The sequence below is a fragment of the Maniola jurtina genome, chromosome 26 (genome assembly GCF_905333055.1).
Source record: "Maniola jurtina chromosome 26, ilManJurt1.1, whole genome shotgun sequence".
Classification (NCBI taxonomy): domain Eukaryota; kingdom Metazoa; phylum Arthropoda; class Insecta; order Lepidoptera; family Nymphalidae; genus Maniola; species Maniola jurtina.
The window spans coordinates 4,780,860-4,799,017 of record NC_060054.1 but is presented as its reverse complement, the minus strand read 5'-3'; the positions used below and the strand labels follow the sequence as shown (position 1 = coordinate 4,799,017).

General features: G+C 40.4%; 2 protein-coding genes and 1 long non-coding RNA gene across 3 annotated transcripts; 2 read left to right on the top strand and 1 right to left on the bottom strand.

Moving 5' to 3' along the window:
• The first annotated feature begins 550 nt into the window (after positions 1-550).
• Positions 551-13,876, top strand: LOC123878904. The gene is made up of 3 exons (XR_006798907.1): positions 551-563; positions 2,405-2,411; positions 13,730-13,876. It is a non-coding gene; the product is annotated as an uncharacterized LOC123878904 (long non-coding RNA).
• On the top strand, positions 4,347-6,407 carry LOC123878890. The gene is made up of 2 exons (XM_045926266.1): positions 4,347-4,524; positions 5,523-6,407. Exons 1-2 carry the CDS (start codon positions 4,347-4,349, stop codon positions 6,281-6,283), a joined length of 939 nt encoding a protein of 312 aa, XP_045782222.1. The 3' UTR covers positions 6,284-6,407.
• Positions 4,518-6,837, bottom strand: LOC123878888 (protein ALP1-like). The gene is made up of 2 exons (XM_045926265.1): positions 6,406-6,837; positions 4,518-5,464 (listed from the first exon to the last, which is right to left on the bottom strand). Exons 1-2 carry the CDS (start codon positions 6,705-6,707, stop codon positions 4,585-4,587), a joined length of 1,182 nt encoding a protein of 393 aa, XP_045782221.1. The 5' UTR covers positions 6,708-6,837; the 3' UTR covers positions 4,518-4,584.
• Positions 13,877-18,158: the final 4,282 nt, after the last annotated feature.

The window sequence follows — 18,158 nt, the reverse complement described above, 5'->3', positions numbered from 1 at the left end:
GGTGACTAGCTTTTCCTACATCTTTAGTAGTGGGAGAGCGGATGGTGCATATCGCATGCTGCATCCTGCACCATACAGATTTGCCTGTTTCATCGGATTTTAGATACATAGAAGTCATTGGATTTTAGCAAATTAAGCTTTTGGTTCATTTTCTTCTTTCAAAAGAAGGAAAACTTTTAACTTTTTCACATTGATAGCTAACTACCTGTTCTTTTTTTTGTATATCTGGATGCTTTAGTCGAATCATATCGTCTTGGGAAAAAATTACTACAGTTTTCGGCTTCCATTGTTGATTTTTGCTTTGCCAATAAAAAAAGAATACCCGGCTGAGTTAGTTGTGGGCTCTTCTCAGACTTGGGCGCGTTTGGAACCCTCGTAGCTTTAGTTTTAAGTTACGTAATTAATTATCACCACTATATCGTACAAATTTAACAATTTCGACCATCAAAAGGAGTACCCAATAGTACCTATTTTGAATAAATGATTTTGACTTTGACTTTGCCAATTGTTTAAATGTTAATTCACTGAATAACCTTTCGCAATCAGCGCTTAAGTATATTTATGTAACACTAGCTGACACCTGCGACTTCGTCCGCGTGGATTTAGGTTTCTCGAAATCCCGTGGGAACTCTTTGGTTTTCCGGGATAAAAAGTAGCCTATGTGCTAATCCAGGATCTTATCTATCTGCATTCCGAATTTCAGCCAAATCCGTCCACTAGTTTTTGCGTGAAGGAGTAACAAACATACACAGACACACACACACACACACATACAAACTTTCACCTTTATAATATTAGTGTGAAGTGTGATACTTCAGCATAAAGGTGCAAATTTTTGATCAGATTTATCCTAAAATTCTATAAGTAATGTGTGTGGTAAATGATAATAGGCAATAATGCGAAGATGGTTATTGACGAAAAAAAATGCATTCACATTGTTTTTTTAGCGTAGTAGCATACGCCGGGTATCCGCAAGTATCATTATAATTTATCAAAAAATCGTACTTTTTGACAGCCCTGAGATAAACCAGCCTAACCTGCAACTGAATGCATGGTGCCACGTCGAGCCACACATCGTATGATCGTATTAAATGAGGCACTTTCGCCTCTTTACCTGTTACCCCCCGTCCACACACTGTCCGTGTGGCATGGGAAAGCGCGAGCAACGGAGGCAGAGACGTAGTGTGGGCGCGTTACTCGCGTGTTCCTCGTTCACACCCATCGCTCCCTATTTTTAACCCCCGACCCAAAAAGAGGGGTGTTATAAGTTTGACGTGTGTATCTGTGTATCTGTGTATCTGTGTGTCTGTGTATCTGTGTATCTGTCTGTGGCATCGTAGCGCCTAAACGAATGAACCGATTTTAATTTACTTTTTTTTGTTTGAAAGGTGGCTTGATCGAGAGTGTTCTTAGCTATAATCCAAAAAAATTGGTTCAGCCGTTTAAAAGCTATCAGCTATTTTCTAGTTTTCTTGTAGAAAAGAAGGTTAGATAACCCTTAGGTTCATAATATTCAAGTGTCAAGCTGTCAAGATGGACTTTGCCTAGATATACATAATTATTTATTTGAAAATGATTTGTCGGGGGTGTTGAAAATTTTTAATTTACACTTGTGTCGGTAAGTATGCAATAGCGCGCACGCTGCCACAGTTTCTACGTTCATCGCATTGCAAAGGCAAGCGACCTAGTGCGGCGGCGTCGCGATTAATTGCGCGAGTAGAGCAGTGTGTGGACGGGGGGTTAGAACTTGCCGGCAAAAAAATTACATATCTACTATCGATATAAATAATTCAGCGTGCATAGCAGTTTATTTTATTACTAGCTGATGCCATCGTCCTCTTGGATTTAAGTTTTTAAAAATCCCTTGGGAACTCTGATTTTCCGAGCCTCTGTCACTCTCCAGATCTTCAACCATACCCATGCAAAAATCACGTCGATCCGTTGCGATGTGATTAAAAAACAAACCAATAAACCAACAAACTTACGTATTTGTACCTAATGTATATAGAGCCTATATAGCTCAACGGTTGAGGAGCGGACTGAATTCCGAAAGGTCGGCGGTTCAAACCCCACCCCCGTTGCACTATTGTCGTACACACTCCTGGCACAAGCTTTACGCTTAATTGGAGGGGAAAGGGGAGTATTAATCATGATTAGCATGGCTAATATTTTTTTTTAAAGTAAGAAAAAAAAAATGGATTATGATATCAAAAAATCGTACTTATGACAGCCCTGAGATAAACCAGCCTAACCTGCAACTGAATGCATGGTGCCACGTTGATCTACACATCGTATGATCGTGATTAAATAAGGCGCTTTCGCCTCTTTACCTGTTCGGAACTCGATCGGCAAAAAATTACGTACAACCTATCGATATAAAAACTACAGCGTGTATAGCAGGTAGTTTATACGTGGTGACACAGACAGACAGACAGACAAAATGGAAAAAACTGGCCAAGTGCGAGTCAGACTCGCGCATCGAGGGCTCCGTACTCGGGTATTTTTTCGTCATTTTGCACGGTTAATCAAAAACTATTATACATAAAAATAAATAAAAATCTGTTTTAGAATGTACAGGTAAAGCCCTTTCATATGATACCCCACTTGGTATAGTTGTCTTACTTTGAAAATTGAAACATATTTTAATTTTTTTAAATGATGTAACCACAAATTCGTTGTAACCACAGTTTTCAGATTTATTCCTGTACTTGTGCTATAAGACCTACCTACCTGCCAAACATGATTCAAGGTCAACAGGAAGTCCTCTATAAGTTTTCTTGACAGACACGGCGCCAACGGACGGACGGACAGACAGACAACAAAGTGATCCTATAAGGGTTCCGTTTTCTTTTTGAGGTACGGAACCTCAAACAAAGGTAGGTACTTACCTATCAGGTATTATAGGTAGGTGTCTAGTAAGTGTCGAACAGTCAGACGGGTGTCCCCACGCAAAACTGAGCCACGAGCTGTAAACTGGCCTGGCCTGGTTAACGTGCGATTTGTTGGTCTAACTTATTAAAACGACTTGGCAAATCTACTTACAATAGGTACAATACCTAATAATAAAAACCGGCCAAGTGCGAGTCAGACTCACGCACCGAGGGTTCCGTACTCGGGTATTTTTTTCCGACATTTTGCACGATAAATCAAAAAGTATTGTGCATAAAAATAAATAAAAATCTGTTTTAAAATGTACAGATAAAGCCCTTTCATATGATACCCCTAGTTATCTTGTTATTCACGGTTTTCAGATTTATTCCTTTGCTTGTGTTATAAGACCTACTTACCTGCCAAACATGATTCTAGGTCAACGGGAAGTACCCTATAGGTTTCTTAACAGACACGACGGACGGACAGACAGACAGACAACAAAGTGATCCTGTAAGGGTTCCATTTTTCCTTTTGAGGTACGGAACCCTAATAAGCTAGCTGCTTGCATACAATAACTATATGTGCTTTGTAAATAGGCGGTCCTGGATTCCATCCTTGGTGTGGCATAGCGTGCAGATTCTCTCTATAGTCGTTATCCCTCATTACTGAAGGTCGTGACCCCTTTCCATTAATCATATAATGGTAGGAGTTCTCTTAGGATAGTAATGCGGGGGTACCCAGATCCTTCCGCAGTGAAGATTATGAAGGAATAGAAATAATAATAAGAAAACCGATGAGGTGCTACTGTGGAGGCTTAGCACTCCCCTCAGTTTTTCAAAGTCGGTTTAAAAGGTAGCCTATGTTACTCCTTGGTTAATCCTCTACTTGTCTGTGAAAGTCCCGTCAAAATAGGTTTAGCCATTCCGAAGATTAGCCCGGACTTCGTCTGTGGTGGCGTTTGCTGGCGCGCGTGTTGTGACTTTTTGAAGTGTTTTTTTTTTATTAAAACTGACTGGAAAGCGCTCTAAGGGGGTGCCGTGCGTGTGTCGGCGAGCGCCGGCACAGACGGGGTCCATACTTGTATATTTTAACTAACTTGTTACAAATAACTACAAACTTGACATTGGCTAATCATTGTAAAAGCCAGACGAGAGAGAAAAAAAAAGATTAGCCCGTTCAAACAGAAACGACACTTCAATTTTATTTATTAGTAAGAGCCTGTCCAGAAAGCGCGATTTGCGCGCGTGTCAACTCGCGCGTAAGCACTCGCGCGTTCTCGAGATACTAGAGCTACATACATCCCGTCCAGATGCCCTCGCGCGTTACCTCACACGCGCGTAAAACGCTTGCAATGAGCGGGACTCTCGACTCGCGCGTTTTACGCGCGTGTGCCGCGCATATCGAGATACTTCGGCGCCATTGCTGCGTCCAGTACTACGCGCGTGTCCGTGGCGAGTGGACGTATTCGGTTCAAAATGGAGCGTGATAACTTTGACACAGAACTTTTTATCGACGAAATTGAGAAAAGGGTAGCTATATGGGATATGGAATCATCAGATTATTCTAATAGAATCATTAAACGTAGGAACTGGGAAGAAATAGTAGAAATTTTTTGTGAAGCTGGTGATTCCGAGGAGAAAAAAAAAACTTTAGGTAAGTAAATAATACTTTATTAAATAATATTATTCCTTGCATAGATTTTACAGTAATAAGCTATATCATTTTATCTTGCCAAGGGAGTTTGTCTTCGTTAGCAAAATAATCAGCAAATCTATCTCTTACATTCAATGATCTCGCATTAGGCCTCACTGCCTCAGTGTTCAAATTAATCAGAGATGTTTCGTAGAGAGTGTGATCATACCTGTAGCCATCCCTTAACCTTACGTAGTTATGGAGAACACAACAAGCCTTAATGATGTTTTCTGCAAATTTTATGTCCACATTCAACGGTCTATGAAATATTCTCCATTTATTTACCAAGATGCCAAAGCAACATTCAATGTAGCGCCGGGCCCTGGATAAGCGATAGTTGAAAATTCTTTTTTTGGTTGTTAGAGATTTACCGCAATAAGGGCGCATTATATTTTCAGACAGACTAAACGCCTCATCTCCTACTATGACATGAGGTAAGGGGGTTGTATCTGTTTGCGATATTGGCTTTGGATCTGGGATATCTAAAGTTTTCTCGACAAGTTTTTTATATAAAATAGAGTCTTTAAAAATTGTGGAGTCATTACTTTTTCCATATGCGCCTATGTCCACTGCAATAAAACAATAATTTGCATCGCATACGGCCAACAAAACAGTTGAAAAATAACTCTTATAGTTATAAAAAAGAGATCCAGAATCGTTAGGTTTTATAATACGGATATGCTTGCCGTCAATGGCGCCGATGCAATTTGGAAAATTTGTGTATTTTTGAAATTGTTTCGAAATTTCTTCCCATTCAGCTTTCGTTGGTTCTCTCATTACTATATTTTGCAGTTTGTTCCATATGACGTAACAGGTTTTCTGTACTATTTCGATAACTGTAGACTTTCCTAATCTGTAGGCATAATGCAGGTCCGCAAAATAACATCCTGTAGCCAAATATCTGAAAAAAAAGTTACATAAGAATTATTATTTTATTCCAATCTTTTTATTGTTTACAGGTACTTTATTGCAGAAGAAGTGGAAAGGGTTGCGTGATGGCTTTGTAAGAGAAATGAAGAAGAAGAAAACCACACCGTCTGGATCAGGAGCCTCCAGCAAAGCCAAATATATTTATTTTGAACGTTTGATGTTCCTCGAAAGATCGACACGGAATAAAATAACTGAGAGTAATATCAACACCGCGTCTGTTGCAGTTGAAGAACAGGAGTTTTCGGGCGATGGGGAAGATGTAATGAGACCTCCACGTAGTCAGGCGAAAAAGAAGAAAAAACTAAATGCAGCCGACGAAGAATTTCTTTCCATCATAAAAACAAATTTAGCATCTGGAAATCAGCCACAGACATTAAACCAAACGGAGTCAGATGATGACAAACTATTTTGTTTGTCCTTACACAAAGAGCTTCTTAAAGTACCAGAGGAACACAGACTTCAAACAAAAATTGAATTAATGAAAGTACTTCAAGCTCAACAAGTACTGTGCCTTAAACCTGCAGCTGCTCGTTCCGACTACCAACCTTCGTCACAATATCATTACCAAACAGGAATGACTCAACGTGGACAGAGAGATTATTTTGGAGAAACAGGGTATACCGCAACAGACCCTTCAACATCTTCGTTTCCACCTGCAACCTTTTCGACTTACAATCGAGGTTATTGTACTGCTTCACGACCACCAATGACGTCTAGCTACAAAACCCCATCACCGGCATCTACACAAGATTCCAATGAATCTGAATTAATGGAACTTTACGATAATTAAATTCAATATTAAGTACCTACCTATATAAGAATGATTCCTAATTTTTGTTAATTTTGTTCAAATTCTTTATTTTTGTTAATTAGGTCTTAGTTTATACTTACTAAAGCTATAAAAAATATTACCTCAAAGTAATCACGAGTTTTTCTTCTGCAGAAACAGTATCCCGTACCACATAATTTTGACAAGGAGTCAAATCTTCTTTGATAATTTCTAGTAAATCATCAAACGATGCTACTGACATCCGAAAGTAGTTGAAAAACTTTTCACTATATTCTCTGAGTTTTGGGTATAAAGTTATAAACATACTATGCGTCATTCTGTCGCGTAGAATGGGATGCACGTTAAATCGTCGACTTTCTCTTCGTTTACGACGTCTCCATCGACGGTATGCAAGCCACAACAGAACCGCTTTATCCGAGTCCATGTTTATAACTGGCCTAAAGCCGTCTCATCACATGCGCGCGTGAAACGCGAGTGATTTCGCCGCATCTGGACGCAATACAAATCAAAACGCGCGAGTGGACACGCGCGCAAATCGCGCTTTCTGGACAGGCTCTAAGTAATATAATGTAGATTTCAGCGTTTATTAAGACGATCGCAGTCGGGTTTTAGTTTTTAAATTTATCTTGTTCTGAAATGAGTCCCTCTTTCTTAGCAGACCGCGCAATGTAAAGAAAACAGCATTTTTCAAATTCTAGTGTAAGTGTAATGGGCCCGGTTGTTTTCCAAGAAAACTTGAGTTTATGCGGTTTTCCATTCCCATGTACTAGTTTTTATAATCATTAAAAAAATAGAAAGCCAACACTTTATTTTAAACTATGTTGGTTTTATTGTAGGCACCTAGTACCTATACGGGTGACGTGCGGGTGTGCGGGGCGTCCCCCCGCCTCATTTCCCGATTGCCAACTCAACCTGTCGCGAAAACCAACGCTCTAACTACCAAGAAAAAATAAAACCAACGCTGTAACTATCATAGTTTTATTGATATTAGCAATAAACCTCTACAAACAAAGTAAAGCTTATAAAATACTTTCACACAATTATAAAGGAGAAAGTTTGTATGTGTGTGTGTGTGTGTGTGTGTGTGTGTATGTTTGTTACTCCTTCACGCAAAAACTACTGGACGGATTGGGCTGAAATTTAGAATGCAGATAGATTATACCCTGGATTAGCACATAGGCTACTTTTTATCCCGGAAAATCAAAGAGTTCCCACGGGAACTTTAAAAAACCTACATCCACGCGAACGAAGTCGCGGACATCAGCTAGTATTACTATAACAATGAACCTTAAACTAAAAACCTTAAAAATATAATATAATAACTAAAATATGTTATTAAAAGGAGTCCCTTTAGGCAAGGTTCCGAAGATACTGGCAGCGTTTTAATTAATAAACAAATTCTTTGTCCGAGGTAACTGCCAGCTCTAATCGTAAAACAAAGTTAGTTTTGCGATTCGTCAACAAAAGTGATTCACCGTCTTTTAATCCTTCTGTAGTAGGAACTAGGAATCCTCAGTGCGCGAGTCTAACTTGCCTTTGCCTGGTTTAAAAAAAATAAACACGGTTTTCTCAGGGTGAGATCTATAGAGCGCGCTCTGGCTTTGGACAGAGTTAAAACGAGACAGAGCTCTATCTCTCACATAAATCTGTCTCGTTTTAACTCACTCTTAAGTCAGAGCAAAGTCAAAGTGCGCCTTATAGATTTCAGCCTTAGAAGCTCTTTAGAGCCCCAATAGCTCAACCGGTAAAGGAGTGGACTGAAAACCGAAAGGTCGACGGTTCAAACCCCGCCCGTTGCACTATTGTCGTACCTACTCCTAGCACAAGCCTGACGCTTAGTTGGAGAGGAAAGGGGAACATTAGTCATTTAACATGGCTAATATTCTTTTTTTTTTTTTTTTAAAAACACGGTTTTCTAAAAAGACTCCCTATAGTATTATTATTCCACGGAACCCTAAAAACTAAAAAGACACTGGGCACCCAATTCCCATTACACAATCGACAGTCAACAGTTAGTTAATAATAAAATCGTATAACAATAAATAAATAAGAAGAAAAAAACAAAAGTCGCCCATGCAAAAGATCTACGATCTCTTTGGGAAGGGAATCAACGGCATTCCACTTGACTGCGCCTGCCATTTTGTTTTGTTTTGTATTTTTTTTTTAACTTTTTTAATTCACATTTCACCGCCGCGTCTTTAGAAACTGGCCGTCTCTATTTTGGGGTTCAATGTAAAATTAAAAAACCAATGTCTTAAAGTCAAAGTCAAAGTCAAAATCATTTATTCAAAGTAAGCACAATTGTACTCCTTTTGATGGAAATCGTAAAATTTGTACGATATAGTTAGTGGTGATAATTAATTACGTAACTTGAAACTAAAGCTACGAGGATTCCAAATGCGCCCAAGTCTGAAAAGAGCCATTTTAACTGACTTAAGTTTCAGTTAAAATGAGACAGATTTATGCTGGCTGTCTCGTTTTAACAGTGTCGTTAAAAAAAATCACGTTTTATTGTGGTACCTTACCAGTAATCATCAGTACTATCACCCGTTACACCTTGTATCACACTAATATTATAAAGGCGAAAGTTTGTATGTGTGTGTGTGTGTGTGTGTGTGTGTGTGTATGTTTGTTACTTTACGCAAAAACTACTGGACGGATTGGGCTGAAATTTAGAATGTAGATAGATTACATCCTGGATTAGCACATAGGCTACTTTTTATCCCGGAAAATCAAAGAGTTCCCACGGGATTCTTAAAAAACCTACATCCACGCGAACGAAGTCGCGGGCATCAGCTAGTGGGTTAATAATATTAATTGTACGGAACCTAAGCCCCTTCCACACTCTTGCCATAAGTTTTTTGTCTGTGGTCGTGAAGACATGTAAAGCCGCGCGCACATTATCGTAGAATTGACACCTTTCGAGCCCTTTGTGTGGGGTGGCGAAATGACTGGCGAGAATTATTACTGTTCTATTATGTACAGGGTGTCTGTTCTTTGGGAAATTATTATCTAGATGATCCCCGCGGCTTCGTCCGCGTGGAGTTAGGTTTTTTAAATATCCCGTGGCAACTCTTAAGAGGGGTCTCTCCGTCACTCGCTTCATACAAACGTAGTTCCAATTTCATTTGAATATTAATCAACCAAAGTCCATGAAATTTTACAGACATATTCTAGAAACGAATATCTATGTCTGTGGTTTTCCAGATTTCTGTTAAAATATTCGTTTTCAAAGTTACGCGGTCTTAAAAATTTACGTACAAATCTTTGAGCCCCTGTAATTTTAAAACTACATATTTTATGTCTGCAAAATTTCATGAACTTTGGTTGTTTAATATTCAAATGAAATTGGAACTACGATTGTATGAAGCGAGTGACGGAGAGAGCCCTGTTAAAGGATAAAAATTTGCCTATATCAGTTTCCGGGACGCAAGTTACCTCTGCACCAAATGTCTTGAAATCGTCAAAATGATGGGCTTTTAACAATCCCGTGTGAACTCTTTAATTTTCCAGGATAAAAAGTAGATTTCATCCGCGTGGATTTATGGGTTCTAAAAATCCCGTGGGAACTTTTGGGGTTTCCGGCATAAAAGTAGTCTATGCCCGTCCCTGGGATGGAAGCTGCCTCTACCAATAAAAAAAATCAGAGACCTTTCTTGCATGTAAATAGTTTAGGCCATCCATACTTAATATCACACTAATATTATAAAGGCGAAAGTTTGTGTGTATGTGTGTGTGTGTGTGTGTGTGGTGTGTGTGTGTGTGTGTGTGTGTGTGTGTGTGTGTGTGTGTGTGTGTGTGTGTGTGTGTGTGTGTGTGTGTGTGTGTGTGTGTGTGTGTGTATGTTTGTTACTCCTTCACGCAAAAACTACTGGACGGATTTGGCTGAAATTTGGAATGGAGATAGATAATATCCTGGATTAGCACATAGACTACTTTTTATCCCGGAAAATCAAAGGGTTCCCACGGGATTTTGAAAAATCTAAATCCACGCGGGCGAAGTCGCGGGCATCGCCTAGTATTATTATAAATGAGTCTTGTTTCTCAATGACGGACAAAAGGTCCTTTTATCTAGGAAAATCGAAAGTTCAACGGGATTTTTTGAAAACCTAAATCCACGCGGACGAAGTCGCGGCCATCAGCTAGTCTAACAGACTCATATTTTAGAGAAAACTTGTTCCTTCAAAGTGTTTTTTGTTTAAAAAAAACTAAGAAAAAGAGCAAGCTAAAATCCAAGCACCCTGTATACACAAAGGGCCGCCCAGGTAGCCTACTTTCCTATTTGCGCTGAGCTGCCCTAAACAAATATGCATAAGTACTGTCACCCGGCTTGCTTCACTAAATACTAACCGTTATAGGTACCTACACCATTGTTTAATTCAAGTAGGTGCGTGTTAAGTTACCTATTGCTTTTTAAGGGGCCATTACACTTCACACTTAATATTATAAAGGCGTATGTGTGTGTGTGTATGTTTGTTACTCTTTCACGCAAAAAGTCCTGAACGGATTTGGCTGAAATTTGAAATGGAGATAGATAATATCCTGGATTAGCACATAGGCTACTTTTTATCCCGGAAAATCAAAGATTTCCCGGGATTTTGAATCAAGGATTTTGAAAAACCTAAATCCACGCGGACGAAGTCGCGGGCATCAGCTAGTATCCCATAAACCGCTGTCTCTCTGTCTATTCAATTGATTTTGAATCAGGGATGAGGCAGCTTTCTGTCCTTGAAAATTAAAGATTTCCAACGGGTTTTTTTTTTATTCACTATAGGTAAGCGCTTGACCACAATCACACCTGATGGAAAGTGATGATGTGGTCTAAGATGGGACGCGTTTACCTAGAAGGTGCCTATTCACTCTTGTTTTAAAGATACCCGGATTGTAATTGGTAGGAAACAACAAGAACCAAAATCCACGCGGACAAAGTCGCGGGCATCCGCTTGTAGCAAATAAATAAGCGTCTAACGGAACGCGTCAGCGCTAAATGATTTTAAATGAACACTGATTGCCAATTCGGTGTCTGTCTGATGTATTGTCTTGCTGACACTTTAGATGGCAATTGATCTTCGACACTTAGCCCATCTCCGGTTAGCGACAGACTAGCTTTTACTTGTGGCTTCTTGAAGGCTCATTTTGAAAAGCGACCATTGGACGCCAATCATTTAAAAATCGGATTGTACTGAATTAGCTGTAGTATCGACTAATTCTGACACATTAGTCGATACTAGAGCTAATTTCTTAAACTGGACCCTTTCAAGTAAAGATTTTTATATAAATCTGTGAGGATGATACTGCCATTGTCGCAGTTGAAAATGCCATAAGCTTACGTTGTCGTATTAGTTTAAAAAATGCGAAAAACCAAATTAAATTTGTATTTCGCGGGCAGGCCCGTCGCTTCCACCTTAATTTCCGAGGTTAATTCCAAACATTCGACCTTTGAGTTTAGCTAAAGAATTTTGTTTATCTTTACAGCGAAATAAAACAAGCAACTTACTATGTTATTAATGTTATACATTAAAATAAATACATTATCACACTAATATTATAAAGGCGAAAGTTTGTATGTGTGTGTGTGTGTGTGTGTGTGTGAGTGTGTGTGTGTGTATGTTTGTTACTCTTTCACGCAAAAACCACTGGACGGATTTGGCTGAAATTCGGAATGGAGATAGATAATATCCCGGATTAGCACATAGGCTACTTTTTATCCCGGAAAACTAAAGAGTTCTCCCGGGATTTCGATAACCCTAAATCCACGCGGATGAAGTCGCGGGCGTCAGCTAGTATACAATATGGTCTAAATATAATAAATTCCTGTTTAACAGTACAGTAGTAGGATTGTTAAATAATGCTTACGAGTATCTTGTATTTACAATTTACATAGAGTTTCTTTTATAATAGGAATGTGTATCATTTTTACAATATACGACATTTATATAAAACTAGCTGAAGCCCGCGACTTCGTTCGCGTGGATGTGGGTTTTTAAAATTCCCGTGGGAACTCTTTGATTTTCCGGGATAAAAAGTAGCCTATGTGCTAATCCAGGGTATAATCTATCTCCATTCTAAATTTTAGCCCAATCCGTCCAAAAGTTTTTGCGTGAAGGACTAACAAACATACACACACGCACACACACACACTAATATATTCTAAGCTTTTTTCATGAATACTGTCTATCTTTGCTGTACCTACTCTACTTCCTTTACAACCTCTCGCACTGCCAAGGGTCACTGGTAGAGATCTCTTATAGAGATAAGTGCTTCCCTGTCCACTTTTTCTTTCTTTTCTCTAGGTACAAATAAATATATTGACATTTAACATTATTTGTCACAATAATTCTTCTTTGCCTAAGTACTAGATACCTAAGTATTTAAAATATTTGGCCCAATACAAAAACATCTTTAGTTTTTTTTTTTCTTTAAATCTGGCTTTACTCTGATTAGCCAATGTCAAGTTTGTAGTTATTTGTAACAAGTTAGTTAAAGGGGTTTGGGTAACTTTGTATGGAGCAGTGGTGCCTTTTTTTTTTGTTGCGGCCACTGATGGTATTTGTGTTATTTTATAGTGCTACTTTAAACATTGTAATGATAGTAAATAATTGTGCTCTAAGTGACATCGGGGCTGAGATATTTGAATTTGAAAAATTAAACTTGAAGCATGAAACCCGATTTCAAATGCACTTTCTAACTGAATAATATCTTTAAATATGTAGATATGACAATGTATACGATGTATAAAGATAAAATGACCTTATTTTGAGCTAAAAAAACCCCCACTTGATGGACAAACTACATCAAACGAGCCACAGGGAGCCACTGGATTCGGTTGGTGCAAGCCCGTAACGTGTGGAAGTCCCTACAAGAAACTTATATGAAGCAGTGACCTCTATTGGTTGATAATGATGATGATGATAAGAGTATGTAGTCCCTATGATCTCCAGGTTATATACCTAAACAAAGTAAATTCTTCTCAAGGAATGATGGGACTGATTTCGGGACTTAAAACTTCGAGCATTTGCCCACCGTGCGCTGACCGTAGGTAGACGAATCCTGCGCTGTGATTGGCTGAGCCATAAACGCGATGCGCCTCCATTTGTATTTTGGGAGAAGTTCTATGGACAGTCCTAAACCACTACACAAAAGCTTGTTGAAGATTTGGCTAGAGATCCCAGAGCCAAATTGACTCGATGCTACACCAAAGATGTTCCGGACGTCAGCCTTTATGAGATAAGTATGGCTCTCAGGCAACTCAAGAACAACAATCACAACAATGGAACAATGGAATCACAGCAGAACTCCTGAAAGCAGATGGAAAACCATTACATAGGTCTTCCACCGCTTGTATAGTCCTGCCATCCACGAGGGCATAGCGCCAGAGGCATGGCACAGAAGCGTAGTGGTTCTGTTCTTTAAAAAGGGAGACACTACCTTGTTAAAGAATTAAAGACCCATATCCCTGCTGAGCCATGTCTATAAGTTGTTCTCGAAAGTCATCACGAATCGTCTCGCTCGTAGGTTTCCAGCCTCCCGAACAAGCCGTATTCCGAATAGGCTTCAGTACCATAGATCACACCCACACTGTTACGGCAGGTTATACAGAATACCGGAAGAGGATATCGAACCATAACCTAGAGGCATCCTGTGTTTTGACTGGGACCCCACCATGGGAACTGGACGCTATGACACTGGCTTGTGTGTACCAGAGTAAAGTGGATGCCCGTTGACTGGCGGAACACTCGTGCGACGGAAGTAGATGGGTGGCAGATATTAGCGCAGATCGAGTTCCTTTTCCATTGGCAGAGGAGGCTCGAGTCACCCACAGCCGGTCACAAGACTATTGAGGCTATCTATTCTACCCTCGAGGAGTGGATGAAGAGGAAGCACGGACCACTCACGTTTCACCTTGTACAGGTTCTTACGAGGTTCGGGTGCTTTGGGAAATACCTGGGCAAGGTGGTGTGAAGAGAGCCCAGAGAGGATTGTCACCATCGTGGTAGTGCTTCAGTTCAGACACGGCACAGTATACGCTGTCTGAGTGCCCGGCATAAGCGGAGCCGCGTCAATCGCTGGTGGAAATTATGGGGCAAGACGTCGTGGCCAAATCCATGGTGGACAGAGAGAGGGCTTGAAAACCGATGGTCTCCTACAGCGAGGAAGTAATGACGCAGAAGGAGGCAGTAGAGAGGTTGAGAGTGGAAGCCAAAAACTCTCATCCCATGCACCGCAGGAGAATCGGGCGCAGGCAAGATGCGCATGACCGTCGCTTGTACCCTTGAATAAGATCTCTAGGTAATAGGCACGGAGAGTGTTACTCGTAAAAGAGTATGTCCTTGAGTTGGAAGGCAAGCCTTTGTTCCCGGCGAGCCTTAAACTGTGCGTTAGGGATCCCTTTTAGTCCCAGAGCGAGGCCTGCTTTGGCGGATGCCGTTAGCTAGATTGCAGTTGAATACATTCGTGTCCCTATGCCTAGCAACAACGGACGAGATGGAAAACCGTGGGGCTTTAGTCGATAATCGTCCGAAATAACCACTCTTACCTCTACGAGCGCAGTATTATCCATGAGGATTTTCCTATGTAAGAAAAGGTTATACAGAAGACTGAAGATCATAATCGACCACTTTGCTTACCGTTTGCGGACTATGAGAAAGCCTTCGATTCAGTGGAAACTAAGGCTGTATTGAGGTTGCCACAGAGATGTCCCATCGGCTACTAATATATCCAAGTGCTGAAGTGCTTGCACGAATAGGCCACCATTATATCAGTTCGTATACCAGACTACGAGGCTTATCCAATTGCAACAGGGAGAAGTAATCTTCCCGAAGCTCTTTTCCGCTTCTTTGGAAGAAGTCTTTAAGCTTCTGGGTTGGAACAGACTTGACATTGACAAAATGACATTAATGACCTCAGCAGAATTTCTCAACAGTTGGGTCTAAAAATAAACGTGAGGAGGACGAAAATCATGTCCAATGCTCTTGTCTCGTCCAGTAATTATTAAGAGCTCTGCAAATTGTAGATAAGTATGTATACCTAGGACGAACAATCGCGCTATGTATGTCAAGGCTGGAGAAAGAGTTTGCTAAACATGTTGTGAAGCTGAAGTGGGGGTCCCAACTTCCCAAGATGCGACCTCCGGCGTCGGAAGACTCTCTCCCCCCCATCCCCGCCACTAAGTGAACAGATGACATCAAACAAGTCATAGGGAGCCTCTGGATTCGGGTGGCGCATAACCGTGGCGCGTGGAAGTCCTAACAAGAGACCAGTGTCCAGCAGTGGGCATTTATTGGTTGATAATGATGATGATGATGATACATCTTGGTGTGGGCATTGCTTGTGAGTTAAAAAAAAGCATTTTTTACTACTTTTAATGCGAACAATTACAAAAAGACATTGGGTGTAATCAATGGAATTTAACATATTGAAGATGGAATATCTCTGCCCCGATGTTATTTAGCCATAAGTATTATATAACATTTTTTGTTTGTTTTTTGCTGCTCTGTCATAAAATACCAGTTTTATCGGTGGCCGCAATCCTAAAAAAAGGCACCAATTTTACCCAAACCCCTTTCTATACAAGTATGGACCCCGTCTGTGCCGGCGCTCGCCGACACACGCACGGCACCTCAGAGCGCTTTCCAGTCAGTTTTAACAAAAAAAACACTACAAAAAGGAGAAACACGCCCGCCAGCTAACACCAACACAGACGAAGTCCACACCTTTAGTTTTACATGTTATCCGTAGCAAAACCGGCGAAGTGCGAGTCAGACCCGCGTGCCGAGGGTTCCGTACGCAGTGCCTACTTATAACACTTAACTGACTTAACCACGCGTTTAAAATTAGTGTGGTAAGACCGCTAATTTTTTCAGATCCGTTTTTTTTTTTTAAAAAGAATATTAGCCATGTTAAATGACTAATATTCCCCTTTCCTCTCCAACTAAGCGTCAGGCTTGTGCTAGGAGTAGGTACGACAATAGTGCAACGGGCGGGGTTTGAACCGTCGACCTTTCGGTTTTCAGTCCACTCCTTTACCGGTAATTGAGCTATTGAGGCTACAAAGAGTATTATTGGTTGAGTTACTTTAAAGATCGCAATTATCGGACTTGTTGGAGATTGAAAATCGATTGAAAATACATACATTTATTTAAAAATCGTGTCGGAGCAGTCCCGTTGTCGTTGACAGCAACACCTATATTTATTAAGAGATAACATTTCGCAGCATTGCACATGTTTTGACTAATTATTATTTACTTAATCTAAAGCTATCTAAAGATGACCAAGTGCGTCAGATGGCGAGTGGTGAAATGTCAACCGGAACTTGAACCTAAAGTTTATTTTGAAAACAATAAAGTATTATACCTAACTAGCTGATGCCCGCGACTTCGTTCGCGTGGATGTAGGTTTTTTAAAAAACCCGTGGGAACTCTTTTTCGGGATAAAAGTAGCCTATGTGCTAATCCAGGATATTATCTATCTCCATTCCGAATTTCAGCCAAATCCGTCCAGTGGTTTTTGCGTGAAGGAGTAACAAACATACACACACACACACACATACAAACTTTCGCCTTTATTATATTAGTGCGATTGATAGTGTGGTACGTTTCAACTAAGAAGAATATCGCCTATTAGTTCAGCGTATTACATGACGTAGACCGCCCAGGTTGCCTAAGGCTTCATGAAGTGAGGTTGGGGATCCCAGATGGCGTTCTCCTTGTCCTGCAGGCCCGTGCACTCCAGGAGCACGTGTGTCAGTGTTTCATCGACCTCCATGCAGGCCCTGCACAGAGGTCTGTCGGTAACACCTATAACGACAAGTGTAAATTAAAAATTTATAACACCCCCGACAAGTGAAGGTTACAGTAACTAGAAAAGACCGAAAATACCTGATAACTTTCAAACGGCTGAACCGATTTTCTTGCACTATTCCACGCTTACGATCCAAAGTATCAGAGTTTTCCAAAACATCATTTTCAAATAAATAATTATGTATCAAGACAACGTCCATCTTGACAGCTTGAAATTTGTCTATTGACATAATATTATGAACCTAACGGTTATGTAACCTTCTTTTCTACAAGAAAACTAGAAAAGAGCTGATAACTCTTAAACGGCTGCACCAATTTTCTTGGATTATAGCTAAGAACACTCTCGATCAAGCCACCTTTCAAACAAAAAAAACTAAATTAAAATCGGTTCATTCGTTTAGGCGCTACGATGCCAAAGACAGATACACAGATACACAGACACACAGATACACAGATACACACGTCAAACTTATAACACCCCTCTTTTTGGGTCGGGGGTTAAAAAGGTGTTTGTTTAGTGGGCTATGCCCTGTTATGAGTCCCACAACCTTCCTAAGTTTACACAGATACACAGACACACAGATACACAGATACACACGTCAAACTTATAACACCCCTCTTTTTGGGTCGGGGGTTAAAAAGATAGATTGAAGCGACTTGTCAACGCTCGATAGACCCTACAAATAATATGCTCCCTGTAGCACCACTTACAAGACAATCATATTTCATGTCACTGCAAGCGATCCGATCGACGCAAGCCACGAGCGGATGCGCGATTTTTTTCTCTCTCGTCTGGCTTTACAAAGATCAGCCAATGTCAAGTTTGTAGTTATTTACAAGTTAGGGAAACTATATAAGTATGGACTTCGTCTGTGCCGGCGCCCGCCGACATACGCGCGGCGCCCCTTTAGAGCGCTTCCCAGTCAGTTCCACCACCAATAAACACCAGTGAAACACAAAATCCGGCCACTTTTAACAAAAAAACAAACAGTCCAAAAAGGCAGAGCATACGCGCCAGCAAACGCCAACACAGACGAAGTCCCTGTAATAATCTCTACATAGTAAAAAACCGGTCA

Bases quoted from the DNA above. Each gene is read 5' to 3' on its own strand.
- LOC123878890 (XM_045926266.1), top strand. From the start codon at position 4,347: ATGGAGCGTGATAACTTTGACACAGAACTTTTTATCGACGAAATTGAG. The intron at 4,525-5,522 runs GTAAGTAAATAA...TATTGTTTACAG, and splicing joins GGAGAAAAAAAAAACTTTAG to GTACTTTATTGCAGAAGAAG.
- LOC123878888 (XM_045926265.1), bottom strand. From the start codon at position 6,707: ATGGACTCGGATAAAGCGGTTCTGTTGTGGCTTGCATACCGTCGATGG. The intron at 5,465-6,405 runs GTAATATTTTTT...CTTTTTTTTCAG, and splicing joins AAACTCGTGATTACTTTGAG to ATATTTGGCTACAGGATGTT.